The sequence below is a fragment of the Mauremys reevesii genome, linkage group 9 (assembly GCF_016161935.1).
Source record: "Mauremys reevesii isolate NIE-2019 linkage group 9, ASM1616193v1, whole genome shotgun sequence".
Lineage (NCBI taxonomy): Eukaryota > Metazoa > Chordata > Testudines > Geoemydidae > Mauremys > Mauremys reevesii.
The window spans coordinates 64,621,103-64,635,802 of NC_052631.1; the positions used below are offsets into that span (position 1 = coordinate 64,621,103).

A 14,700-nucleotide genomic window follows, 5' to 3' on the forward strand; every position below is an offset into this window, starting at 1 on the left:
CAGAGTGACCCAGTGGCAGACAAGGAATCTGGGAATCCTGGCAGGAGAGACCCCTTAAGTAAATTGTATATGACCAGCATTCAGAGTGCAGGCTTGTGCTGTGTCAAGCAGCACCTGAATTTAAGATGGCTACAATACCACGTTGTACTGCAAGAGGGGTACAACTAGGGCTTGAAATTTAGGCGATCTAGATGATTTCATGAGCTTTCCATCATGCAAGATGGCAAAAATCCCACAGGCAGATTCTGCAAAAAAAATATTTGCAAGCAATTTTTCAAATAAAATCCACACCTTTGCTTTGCTAGTACTTGTGAGGCTTTCCAGGAACAGTTGTGCATGGGGAAAGAGAAAGTTTTATGAATAATTGTGTGACTAGATCTTTACATGAGTATTCACATCATTCACTAGCACCTTGAAAGTTCCTTGCAGGACTGGGAGTCAGCCACTGAGGAAGCACAAGGTCATGTGACTTAGATGACCAAACACACAGAGCAAATAGGACGTTATGAACAGCAATAGTCACAGAGTGCAGCGGGTCAGGTGCCACCCGCAGGCTAAAATGTGTTTGCATAAATCATTCCTTGGCTAATTTTGAATAACAAACACATTCATAAAAATCAACATCTACCCTTAGAGCATTCACCAAGGGACAAAGGGGATAAACTCAGCCAGTAAATTCTTCCCTGCAAACTGTTCACCCAGCTTTGCTCACAATATCAGCTGCAATTAGATGCAAAGCTGGAATTCCCAGGAAGGCTCTGCACTCACAATCTGAATTCTTCCCGTGCCATCAGAGTGCGTTTAGGGCATAAATGAGTTTCAGTCATCCCTGTCTGTCATGATGTTTGCTGGAATGGCAAATGGAATGGTTATATTTCCATAACTATTTCACAAAGATCCGTTGTTGGCTGTAGCTCAGCCCCCAACTTGGAGAGTCAGTGGACTGCTTTTCATCTGGCCCCTACCCTTTGACGCGTCTGTCTCGAGTAACCCTCCCAAGTTAAAACTCCACCGGCGCTGGCATAGCATTGCACTGCTTCCAGGTACAGACCCCAGGGAAGGGCTCACAAAAGGAGGACAGATTTTCAGAAAAGCTCAACATTTTTCACTCTGCGCTCTTTTAAAAATCTGTCAGTGTCACAACAGGAGCTGCGGGGCACTGGCCACTTCTGAAAATCTGGCTCCGATTTTGAATACTTAGAAAATCTGGCCCTGAACTCTTTGTAAAACCTTGCTACCCGTGCAGCTTGAGCCCAGGTGTAAATGCTGAACCCTAGCCTAAACCTGATCTGGATCAGCAGCCTCCTCCGCCCATCTCTCACTGAGACCAGGTTCCCAGGAGCCAGCACGCGCGATGAATCTACCATCCCTCGGTATTGCTGTTCTGCCATGATCTCATTCTCATGCAAGGGGCACATTCAACACCAATGACATTCAGCGCTGGTCAGTTGACAGCAGAAGGACAACATTTCAAAGCGGGGAAGATGAAGCAGAGTGTCTAGCACTCCGCTCCCCTCCCCATGTGGGGAGGACACATTTTTCAAGGCTGTGCTTCTATTTTAATAGCCAATTTTCGGAAGCTGGTTCTAAACCAGTGGCCAGGGCAGCAGGGGGAGGACATGATGCAGTCATGAAAACTTGCACTGAGATAAATCAAGAGAAGGAGGGAGAGAGGTGGCAGAGTCACACTATTCATCATCATCCAGGAGGGAGGAGAGACAGACACTGCCTGAGTGCATTAAGGATTTTACTGGAGTGGAGGAGATCAGGAAGGAACAGGACAGTAGTGACCAAAGACCACTGCAATCTCATGGCTAGTGTGAAATGAGTTTGGTGGTCTCAGCCCAGTTCCTAGCAGACATGAGTCCCCATCTCAGACAGGCATATTCCTGGCTGGTACTAAGCTTGACTGGGCCATGGGCTCCGGAGGTCTACAGGAATACTGATGGGGGAAGTATGTCCCCCCCGCCTTGTTCCAGAAAGAGCCGGCATTTAGTCTCCAGGGCTAGCAAACCCTTTCACATGCATTGTTTGCTTCAGTGGAATGGGAATGTAGACTAGACCCAAAGCACCTCACAGGTGTGAACGATCAGCCTGGGTCCTGCTGGCTGGGCCCGAGGGATGTTCTCTTTTGGCTCATCTGCTAGAATAGCTGCCTGTGAGCCATGAGGTTTTGGGTTCCTATCCCACTGGAGGGACCATGTGGCTAGGATACCACACACCAGTGAGTTGAAGCACTACACTGGTCAAGATGAAGTAACTCCCTCATTTCACTATTGTGAGGCAGCAATCCGGGTCGTGCGCTGACCCCAAATAAACTGCCTTTCTAGCAGACTTTCCAGTTCCCAAGTACTCAAGAGGTACCTCTGTGGGAAGCTGCTCAGTCACCCTGACTGATAACATTCAGGAGGACAGATAGTCTTGTCACTAAGGCACTGGCCTGGCACTTGGAGCAGAGCTGGACACAGAACAGAAATTCCCTTTCTAAACATTTCATCCAGAGAATGTCAACCAGGGATGTGTCACCAATGTCGGAACTTTTTCCTCTTTTGTTCTGAATTTCAGAATTTCGGCAGAATTAACCTGATTGTGTGATGTCTTTTGATTTTGACAGAACTGCATTTTCCGATGGAGAACTGTTCCATCAAAGCTTTTTCCAAGAGCTGGGCTTACTTTCTGGTTCTGCCACAGACTATTTGTGTGACCCTTGGCCAGTCCGTGCCTCAGTTTCCCAGCTATAAAACGGGGATAATAATGTATCCCTGCTCCCACTTTGTCCATCTTGTCCATTTAGAATGTAAGCGCTCCGTGGCAGGGGCTGTCTCTCACTAAGCGTATGTGTCAGAGGGCTTTCCCTTTACCCTCTCCCCTGGTTCTTGTCACTCAGACAGGACCAGAAGTCCGAAGTGCAAGCAATGCAATGTTTATTGGGGTTAGTTCCAATCTAGCATATCCATAGCTCTATATGCCAGCAGAGTCTGTTTCCCAGTGTTCTGTTCCCAGCTCTGACGCCACAGAGTGTTTACCCCCGTCCGTCTTTCCAGCTCTGACGCCGCAGAGCCTTGCCTGTGTCCCCATTTCCTATTCCCCATTCGCATTCCCTATTCCCTCCCCCCCTTCTTAGCAGGCCCAAATATACTTGCAATGTATGCCTACAGTCCCACCCCTTTTGCACCTCATGGGAGGGGTAAGGAGTGAGGTTGTGCTGCGGTCAGAGACAGGCATTTCTTTGGTCTTTTAATATTTTATACCTTCTCCCCAATCCCCCCTTGCCCCTCCGACTGGTTGCTTGACCTTTTCTTGAGATAGGGGTTGAGGCAATCTTCCTGAGTAACACTTTAACCACTCTTATCTATTCCCATTGTACTAACAAATCCATCTGACTAGGCAGCAACATACACAGTCTTTGTCCTTTGTTTACACATATTAGTATAAGATATAAGAGTAGCAAAAAGTCAAACCCAAAATTCTATCTCAGGCTGACGAACGAACCTATATACTAATAGTATGCACAATGCCTATATTACTATACCCACATATTCTGTCTCCATGGCATCTCAACTGGTGACAGTAGATGCTAGGTGTAATAAATAACAGTAACATGGGCAACCCGCCCATCTTCCCCTGCTCACTCCAGCTGGATACCTTCTTCATCTTCTGTTTCCCAGGAGTTCTGGGTGTGAATATGACTCAGTGGCCCCAAGACCCTGCCCTCTGAGCTTTGGGAGCAAAGCACTGTGTGTCTGTTCCAGGCTACATAATTCCTCGTAATAGGACATGCTCTCTTGTCTCTTTTGGCAGGAATATACCATTGATATCTTCTTTGCTCAGACCTGGTATGACCGGCGCCTTCGCTTTAACAGTACCCTCAAAGCCCTGACTCTGAACACTAACATGGTGAGCCGCATCTGGATCCCAGACACCTTTTTCAGGAACTCCAAGCGGGCTGATTCACACTGGATAACTACACCCAACCAGCTGCTCAGGATCTGGAATGATGGCAAGGTGCTCTACACGCTCCGGTACGTCTCAGGCATCAGCCGCAAACTCAAAGCATCTAAATAACCCCTGAAGCTTTGTGCTGCTATGCTGGAGCACGGAGATGATGATGCAGTCGGGTCACAAAGCAAGAGGTTCCCAGATGCTGTGCTACTATATAGCAAGATGATGTACTGGTATCTCAGTGCTGGGTGTCACTGGGGGCTCTGCTGTGATCTAGCAGAGGGGATGCAGTGATATCTCAGTGCAGGGTGTCACTGGGGGCTGGGCTGTGATCTAGCAGAGGGGATGCAGTGGTGTCTCAGTGCTGGGTGTCACTGGGGGCTGTGCTATGATCTAGCAAAGGGGATGCACTGATATCTCGTGCTGGGTGTCACTGGGTGCTGTGCTGTGAGCTAGCAAAGGTGATGCAGTGATATCTCAGTGCTGGGTGTCACTGGGTACTGTGCTGTGATCTAGCAAAGGGGATGCAGTGATATCTCAGTGCTGTGGTTCCTGGTGCTAGTGGAGGTTACACAGCTAGACAGAGATATCAAAAAGTGTTACCATCCCAAATCAGGATGAAAATTCAAAATCGTGGACATTTTTGTGAACCGAAAAGCCATGGGGAAAAAAAATCAGTTTGACTCTTTTGAAATGTTTTATTTCAATTTTGACCATTTTTATCCTAATTAGCTTACATTTCTAAATGAAGAGTCATTTCAAACTGGAATGTTTTGTTTCAAAAATGTCAAAATGAAACATTTCAACAATTTCTTAAAAAAAAATCCAAAAAATTTTTGAGTAAAAAATGTGGTGAACCTGACCCTTTCCTATGAACCATTTCTGTTTTGACAACTCAGCATTTTTGACGACCGTTTTGCCAGAAAATTCCCATGTGGTTTATTACACAGCTGTGTCTGAAGTCAGAATAAGCTGCATTGAGGCTGAGTCTTTTGTCTCACTTCCAGGCTGACCATAGAGGCGGAATGTCTACTCCAGCTGCAGAATTTTCCAATGGACACGCACTCCTGCCCGCTGGTTTTCTCCAGTTGTGAGTATCGGTGCCTTAGATACGGTTTAAGGAAGAAACACAACAGGCCCAAACCCTTTACCAGGGAGAACAGACTCTGTTAGGTGGGTGTTAATTCAGACCCCATGTTCCTGTACTGCTGGTCTTCTCCCAGACAGCACCAGCAAGAGACCTCAGCCATGTCCTAGGGCATCCTCCTGCTCCTGGGACAAGATTTTGTGCTGCATTAAATTTCTGCTCAGTTCAATAGAGGGGGACTGGGGAAACAGGGATATTGCTTATGCTCCCTGATTATCTGTCCAGCCTTGGAGAAGGCTAGAATAGCCTGGAGGCCATTTTAACTTACACCAGTTAGCAGAGGTCCCCATGGGATCATCTACCAATTGAAGGTAGCTGGAGCACAGTGCACTCCAGCCGGGAGCTGTGAGGAGGATGGTGTGGGGGCATCTATGATGACCTAGTGGGGATTCCCCCAAGCCAAGGGTGATAAGATATATCCCATGCCCTTTGGCCCCCAGAGTGGCACAAGGGGACATAGCAGGGCAGAGATCCTGGAGCTCATTCTCCAAGAGTCTAAGAGCTCGGGTCTACACACTTGGGGTTGCTGGGCTCATGCAACAGCATTAAAAATAGCCATGTAGCTATTCTGGCTCAGGCTGGAGCTTGGGCTGTGACACCCATCCCCTCCCTGGGCTTCAGCTGGAGCAAGAACGTCTGCACAGCTATTTAGAGCATTGTAGCGCAAGCCCAAGTCTCTTGTCCCAAGCTCCGAGGCTAGCCGCCACAGGGGTTTTTTTTTCCTGTGTAGATGAACCCTATGGGTATGTCTACATTCACTCTAAGCCTGGCTCTGTGGGACCCAGGCTAGTGGACTCAGAATTTCCAAACCTGTGCCTGAGAATCCTCACTGCATTGTAAAACTGAGTTTATAATTGCTGGACCAGGCCTCACAGCCATGCTAACATACTGCACTATGCAGAGCTTCTGACGCAAGTCTGTGGCTTGAGCTGCATCCACACTTGGCTTGGACCCAAGTCACAGCGGGACTTGGGCTCTGACCCATCCCCCTATCAGGGCCAGAGGACCTGGGTCCTGTGTGCTTTCTAACCCGAATCAGACTGATTTGTGTGTGGACAGGAGCACGGCTTATGCTCAAACCTGAGTCAGAGCCCAAGCTTGGTGTGCAGTGTAGACATACCCCATGTTTGGAGCGGGCGGCGCTGGTGGTGCCTGCTATCTACTGGGCTCCACCAGTAACTTGGCTTGGAGCCTGTCATCCCATTTTATGTCTTCGCAAGAGATTTCCATCAGCATCAGGAGATTGCAAAGCAGATGAGAGCAGCTGCCTCCCCACCTCCCTCCCCATCTCCCTGCCACTGACGAGATTCAGACCGTGTGACTGTGAGCTGCTTATGAGGAAAACAAAATGCGGAGGAGATACGGTCCCCTCATCCCCTCCCACCTCTTGCCCCCCCCCCCTCATTCTTTGCTAATTAATAGTACACGCCATGCATGCTCGACAATTAATTAGAAACACAGTTTAGTTACGCTGTCAGGCTCTCCCTCTCTCCCCTCCCCCAAGGAGCTATCATAGAGGCATCAAAATCCCTGCTTCAAAACAAGTTTGACATTTCATTTTACAAATAAAACCAGGTCTGCGAGAAGCAGCCACTGCTGCAAGGTGCAGCTGCTGGGGAACCGGAGATATGCTCAGGCTGGGAGGTGGGTGGAGAGGCAAGGAGAAGCATGAGAGCAGAGCTTTGGTCCGGTTGCAGCCATTGCTGTAGCTGCACCAGTACTAGCCCCAGTGTAGCCAGGCAAAGCCGCTCTTTGCACGGGGGTAAGCACCATCAGTGCTAATAGCAGCTTCGGCTGCCTACGCTGGGATTGCAGCAGTGCAGCAGTACCAGTCACTGGCCACTGATAGCTGAAATTGGGGCTCACCCAATGTAGACATGGCCTTAGGGCAGTGGTTCCCAAACTAGGGGTGCTGCTTGTTCAGGAAAAGCCCCTGATGGGCCAAGCCACTTTGTTTACCTGCTGCGTCCTCAGGTTCAGCCGATCGCAGCTCCCAGTGGCCATGGTTTGCCGTTCTTGGCCAATGGGAGCTGCAAGAAGCGGTGTGGGTCGAGGGACGTGCTGGCCGCCGCTTCCCACAGGCCCCATTGGGCTGGAGCAGTGAACACGGCCACTGGGAGCTGCGATCGGTCGAACCTGCGGACGCGGCAGGTAAACGAACCGGCCTGGCCCATCGGGGGCTTTCCCTGAACAAGCAGCGCCCCTAGTTTGGGAACCACTGCCTTAGGGTGTTTTGTTCACCAGCAAAATATCTCCATGTGGTGTGGCTCCAATGAAATTCTACCATTACCCATTTCCCAGCTGGCTGCAGACACCCTGGGAGTGGCTCTGCATGGACAACTAAGCTTTCCTTTAAAAGCAACCTGATTTGATCAGGTGGGATTTGAGCTTCCCAAATCCCACATGGGAAAGCCCATGCCATAGCACAGTGTTACTTCTGGGTCATTTCTCTACTCCTGGGGGCAGGAGGCTGCAAATGTCATCAATGAGGAATGAGGTCCCCCCTCTGCCCCCACTATCGGTGTTTTGAGTCACCAATAACAAAGGGGCTGGCTATAGGGCTGGATGATCTCCTTTGGATACAGGATGGAACCCAGGAGGCAGCCCTCTGGAATGATTTGTATCAGATGTAAGCAGAGGAACCCATCTCACACTTTGGGGTCAGATCAGCCTTTGGTTCCAGTTCAGCTCGGACTGAACCAGCAGCCTATAGGTCTTATGGTAAATACAACGCTTCTCCTGCCCTGCTGCTCCGGCCTCTGAGGGGTGTCATCTGTCAGGGGCTCTCCAGGGACTGTTTGCTGAAAGGCAATGGAGGAGAGAGAGCATACGAGCCCCAGGGACTTGTGCAGGGCGAGCGCTGAACTCCAGTGTGGCATGGAGCCAAGAAACAGAAGAGCTTTGACAGCAGTCCCTTAAGCCAGCCGCTGGCCGTTAATTACAGCCCAACCTCTCTCTCTGATGCAGCTAACTGGCTGCTGATGTGCCGCTCATTAGGGGACTCTGTCTAATGCTGTTGCCTACCAGCTGTGATGCTGCACCGTGCCTGGCCCAAAGCAGCGCAGCCCCTCACCCCCCCGCATACACACCCGATCATACAGAAATGTCTGATCCGGGGGCAGGGAGCCACACACTAATTCCCAGCAAGGCATGGGAAGACTGAGCCCATGCCGTGGGCTTCCCAGGAAAGAAGGGCAAAGGGGAGCCCCAGGCCCTCCAGCCCAGTATGCAGCTTCTCAGCACATCTCCCAAGAGTTTGAGTGGCAGTTACTTTCTTAACTGAATTTAGGTATGAATGAAAGTGATGGATAATTCCTCTGGCCTAGAGCCCTGAGCAAGTGTCTCCCAGGCAGTGCTGCCATTCATAGAATCATAGAATCATAGAATTCAAGATCAGAAGGGACCATTATGATCATCTAGTCTGACCTCCTGCAAGATGCAGGCCACATAAGCCGATCCACCCATTCCTGAACTAATTCTCTCCCTTGACTCTGCTGTTGAATGCTCCAAATCATTATTTAAAGACTTCAAGTAGCAGATAATCCACCAGCAAGCAACCCCTGCCGCATGCTTCAGAGGAAGGCGAAAAACCTCCAGGGCCACTGCCAATCTACCCTGGAGGAAAATTCCTTCCCGACCCCAAATATGGCGATCAGCTGAACCCCGAGCATGCAGGCAAGACTGTCCAGCCAGACCCTCTGGAAAAGGCTAACAGTATCCCAACATTGACCCTTTATACTAATTACCAGTGTGGCACGTTATTGACCTATTGACTAAACCAGTTATCCTATCATACCATCCCCTCCATAAACTTATCCAGCTTAATCTTAAAGTCATGGAGGTCCTTCGCCCCCACTGTTTCCCTCGGTAGGCTGTTCCAGAATTGCACTCCTCTGATGGTTAGAAACCTTCGTCTAATTTCAAGCCTAAATTTCCTAACTGACAATTTATATCCGTTTGTCCTCGTGTTCACATTAGCACTGAGCTGAAATAATTCCTCTCCTTCCCTGGTATTTATCCTTCTGATATATTTAAAGAGTGCAATCATATCTCCTCTTATCCTTCTTTTGGTTAAGGAAAACAAACCGAGCTCCTCAAGTCTCCTTTCGTACGACAGGCCTTCCATTCCTCGGATCATTCTAGTGGCCCTTCTTTGTACTCGTTCCAGTTTGAATTCATCCTTCTTAAACATGGGAGACCAAAACTGCACACAATACTCCAAATGAGGTCTCACCAATGCCTTATATAACGGGACTAGCACCTCCTTATCTCTACTAGAAATACCTCGCCTAATGCATCCCAAGACCGCATTAGCTTTTTAACGCCACATCACATTGCCTACTCATAGTCATCCTACGATCAACCAGGACTCCTAGGTCCTTCTCCTCCTCCGTTACTTCCAACTGGTGCGTCCCCAGCTTATAACTAAAATTCTTGTTAGTCATCCCTAAATGCATAACCTTACACTTCTCATTATTGAATTTCATCCTGTTACTACTACTCCAGTTTACAAGGTCATCCAAATCTCCCTGGAGGATATCCTGATCCTTTTCCAAATTGGCAATACCTCCCAACTTGGTGTCATCCGCAAACTTTATCAGCCCACTCCTACTTTTGGTTCCGAGGTCAGCGATAAATAGATTAAATAAAATTGGACCCAAAACCGAACCTTGAGGAACTCCACTGGTAACCCCCCTCCAACCCGACAGATCACCCTTCAATACGACCCTCTGCAGTCTCCCCTTTAACCAGCTCCTTATCCACCTCTGGATTTTCATTTTGATCCCCATCTTTTCCAATTTAATCAGTAATTCCTCATGCGGTACCGTATCAAACGCCTTACTGAAATCAAGATATATTAGATCCACCGCATTTCCCTTGTCTAAAAAATCTGTTACTTTCTCAAAGAAGGAGATCAGGTTGGTTTGACACGATCTACCTTTCGTAAAACCATGCTGTAATTTGTCCCAGTTGCCATCGGCCTCAAGGTCCGTAACCACTCTCTCCTTTATAATTTTTTCCATGACTTTGCATACTACAGATGTTAAACTAACAGGCCTGTAGTTACCTGGGTCACTTTTTTTCCCCTTCTTGAATATAGGAACTATATTAGCTAATCTCCAGTCGAATGGTACAACCCCCGAGTTTAGAGATTTATTAAAAATCATCGCTAACGGGCTTGCAATTTCACTCGCCAATTCCCTTAATATTCTAGGATGAAGATTATCCGGGCCCCCCGATTTACTTCCGTTAAGCTGTTCAAGTTTGGCTTCTACCTCAGATACCGTAATGTCTACCCCCATATCTTCATTCCCATCAGTCCCTCTACCACGATTCCTTAGCCCTTCATTAGCCTCATTAAAGACCGAGGCAAAATATTCGTTTAGATATTGTGCCATGCCAAGATTATCCCTAATCTCCACTCCGTTTAAAGTTTTAAGCGGTCCCACTTCTTCCTTCTTGGTTTTCTTCCTATTTATATGGCTAAAAAATCTTTTGCTATTGGTTTTAATACCCTTTGCTAGGTCTATCTCCACCCGGCTCTTTGCCTTTCTCACTGCTTCCCTACACCCTCTGACCTCAATAAGGTAGGTTTCTTTGCTGATCCCTCCCATTTTCCACTCCTTGTACGCTTTCTGTTTTTTCTTAATCACCCCTCTGAGACGCTTGCTCATCCAGCTCAGTCTAAAACTGCTACCTACGACCCGTTTTCCCTTTCTCGGGATACAGGCCTCTGACAGCTCCTGCAACTTCAACCTGAAGTAACCCCAGGCGTCTTCCGCCTTTAGATCCCTAAATATGTTAGTCCAATCCACTTCCCTAACTAGTCGCCTTAATTTAGTAAAGTTAGCCCTTTTGAAATCGTAAACCTTAGTCTCAGATGCAATTTTGTTTATCCTTCCATTTATTTTGAACCAAATTAGCTCATGATCACTCGAGCCAAGGTTGTCCCCTACAACTATTTCCTCAACAAGGTCCTCGTTACTCACCAAAATCAGATCTAAAATGGCATCCCCCCTCGTCAGTTCAGCAACTACTTGATGAAGGAATTCATCAGCTATCACGTCTAGGAAAAGCTGAGCCCTATTATTATTACTAGCATTTGTTTCCCAATCTATATCCGGGAAGTTAAAGTCTCCCATGATCACACAGTTCCTATTAGTATTTACCTCCTTAAAAACATTAAAGAGCTCTCTATCCATATCCAGGCTAGATCCAGGCAGTCTATAGCACACCCCAATCACTATCCCAGGGCACGCTCTAGTAGTTTTCTTCCCCAATGTCACCATTGCCCAAACAGACTCCGTATTATCCATTGCATTGCTAGTTATTTTGTTACATTTCACCTCATTATTGACATACAATGCTACTCCCCCACCTTTACCTTTGTTTCGGTCTTTCCTAAACAGCACATACCCTTCCATACCTGGACTCCAGTCATGGCTACCGTTCCACCATGTTTCGGTTATTCCTACGATATCCGGTTTCAATTCTCGGACCAAGAGCTCCAGTTCCTCCATTTTGTTACCTAAGCTTCTCGCATTGGTGAACAAACATCCTAATTTTTGCTGTTTGGCTCCTCTCACCCTTTTCACCCAACTTGGTAGGGACACAGTACTACCAGTATGACTAGTATGATGGTCTAGTATCCGTCCCCCCCCCTCTTCCTTATACCTAATCCTCCCCCTCTGGCTATATCTGTTGTTATCCTGTTGTTCTCCCTCTCAATGTATAAATTTGGCGTGGAGAGTACCTGGACCTCTCCCAACCGTCTCCCCCCAATGTCTAGTTTAAAGCTCATTTAATCAGATGAGCCAGCCTCCCTCCTAGAATTCTACTTCCTTCCCTACTCAGGTGGAGCCCATCCCGTGAGAACAGTTCTCTGTCCCCGAAAGCCTCCCAGTGCCCATACATCCCAAAGCCCTCCTTGTAACACCACTCCCTCAGCCAACTATTTATCGTCACGATCTTGTCACCCCTTTGGCGCCCTTCCCTAGGGACAGGTAGAATCCCACTGAAAATCACCTGAGCCTCAATTTCCTTGAGCGTCTTACCCAACCTAGTATAGTCTCCCTTGATCCTCTCTAGCGAGAATCTAGCCGTGTCATTCGTTCCTACATGAAGGATGATCAACGGGTTCTTACCTGCTCCTCTTAGGATCCTTTTCAACTGCAGGTCCACATCCCGTATTTTAGTGCCCGGTAGACAGCACACCCTTCTGTTCTCCGGATCGGCCCTGGTCACAGGCCTGTCCAACCTTCTCAGTATGGAATCCCCAATCAGATAGACCTGCCTTTGCCTGGGGACAGTGCGGTCCTCTAACCTATCCTCCGTCCCCCTTGGTTGCAAGCTCCTTCCATTCCTACCATCCCTTGTGGTTCCCCTTAAGTCATCCTGCATCCTCCCTGGGCCCAAACTCGGTGCTGCCCCCATCGACTCCTCCCCTCTTTCTATCGGACTAGCCTGGCTCCTCACCGTTTTCCTTGCCCTCCCACCATCAGCTACCACCTGCTGCACCCCTTCCTCATTCTCCAAACCTTCAAACCTGTTCCTTAGCTCTATTCCTCCCTCACTGGCTCTCCTTTTCCTTGGCCTGCTTCTCACAGTCACATGCTTCCACCGCCCATATTCTTCATCTGGCAGTCCCCCCTCACTGGCCCCAGCCCTTGCTTCCCCCTGTACCTCTGAGCATTCCCCTTCAGCCACAGCTTGCCATTTCTCCATTAGCTGCTCGAACCCCCTTCCATGCTCTACCAGGGTTTCTACCTGCAGCTCTAGACCCTGGATCTTTTCCTCCAGCAGCTCTATTAGGCGGCACTTCATGCATATATAGTACTGTTCTGGGTCCCCCGCTAAGACCATGTACATACCGCAGCTGCTGCATGCAATCATCCTCATTGTGTCCTCTGCTGCTTGGCTCATGGCTGCTGCTGTCTCGGCCTCGCTCGGCATTCTTACCTGGGGGACACGGGAAGCACGGCGCCGCCCCCTTCCAACTCCCACTCAAACTCCCCTGCTAGCTCCGCCCCCTAATCAGGGCTCAGCAGTCTGCCCCGACAGAGAGACACAAGCACCACAAAGCACTCCCTGCATCCCAATTGCTGGCATGCCCCCATCCCCTTCCTTCCCATCTTAGACCAGCTTAGCTCTGCTGGTGCACCCTAACCCTGCTAGTCCCTGCCTGTCCCTTCACGCCAGTTCTTCAAACATCTCAGTCCAGACCTGACACACCTGCTGTTCCACCCAGTCCTTCCTGTGCATCTCGACCCTGATCTGCAGCATCCCATTATTCCAATCCAGGGGCCACCCCCACCCCTGACCTCTAGCTAGGGTGATCAGACAGCAAGTGTGAAAAATTGAGACAGGGGGTGGGGGGTAATAGGAGCCTATATAAGAAAAAGACCCAAAAATAGGGACTGTTCCTATAAAATCAGGACATCTGGTCACCCTACCTATAGCCTCTAAGCCACTTCTAGTACTTATCTATTTTCAGCCACAGAGCTCAAAGTGCTTTACAGAAGAGGGCAGTAATATTATCCCCATTTTACAGATGGGGAAACAGAGGCACAGAGAGAAGAACTGACTCACCTACGGTTACCCAGTAAAGTAGTGGCAGCACTAGGAATTGAATGCAGGTCTCCTGAGTTGTAGTTCAGTGCCCTATCCCCTAGGCCACACTGCCTCCCTGCACTAAATTTTTCATTCCGATCCTGCAGCCCCCTCTGCTGTGCCATAGCCATGATCTCCCATGCAGTAGCACCAGTGCACCGCAATCCTGACCAGCAAACCCACTGTTCTCCCAGTTGTGGGCTCCCACACCGTGTAACTCCACTAGAGTCAGGGCTTGGATCCCACCCCTTAGTGCTGGATTTGGACCTTTACTCCTTTTGGCCTACTGGGATGCAGACTAAGCTGAGCCGATTTACGACACAGAGAGGGAACCCACTGCTCTAGTGAGCTACCTGCTCCACTGTCTCCTCTTACAGGGAATGGTAGTCGCTTGCCACGTCAGCCTGCAGTGCCGTGTAGGTCTACAGGGCTAGATCTCTCAGACATAGGCAGGGGGAGGGACAAAGCTGTCATAATGGCTCAGTAGAAGCTTGCAATGTACAGTTAGGAGTTAACGGGGGTCTGAAATAGCCACAGCAGAGTGAGACGACGCCCAAGTGTTAAAGTAGAAACAATCGTAGTCATGGGAAGGGCTAAAACCAGGTGATCTGTAGGGTGGCCAGGGTGGATTGAGGAGTGTTGGCTCAGACACCTGGATCAAGGGATGGGGAGGAGGCAGTGTTAAAGGACTGGAACTACAAAAGACAGGGATCTTTGGACATTTTAATGGGCTCTTAGACCCTCAGTAGCAGTAAAGCAACCTAGCTCTCTTGACTTCTGTGGAGCCACACTGATTTACACTGGCTTGGGATCCAAGCCAGTGCTTCTCTGTCACCTGGGTATTACTGCTTGCCCGTCTTGCCTCTTTAGGCTGTAAGTTCTTTGGGGACCATAGTTGGGTTTTGAAAGGCGCCTAGGAGTTAGGTGCCCAACTCGCCTTGGAAACTAGGCCCTGCCTTATGCAGGAGGTCAGACTCATTAATCATAATGGCCTTTGAGTC

General features: G+C 48.9%; 1 protein-coding gene across 6 annotated transcripts in view; it reads left to right on the plus strand.

Moving 5' to 3' along the window:
• Window positions 1-14,700, plus strand: part of LOC120372636 (gamma-aminobutyric acid receptor subunit gamma-4) — a 93,331-nt gene that overhangs the window by 56,986 nt on the left and 21,645 nt on the right. For 5 of the 6 annotated variants that reach the window (XM_039489908.1, XM_039489906.1, XM_039489912.1 and 2 more), the window contains 2 exons: window positions 3,802-4,022; window positions 4,950-5,032. In XM_039489908.1, coding sequence (XP_039345842.1) covers window positions 3,802-4,022; window positions 4,950-5,032 — 304 coding nt within the window. Of the gene's footprint in view, window positions 1-3,774; window positions 4,023-4,949; window positions 5,033-14,700 lie in introns of all 6 variants that reach the window. The other variant, XM_039489910.1, reaches the window with a different exon arrangement.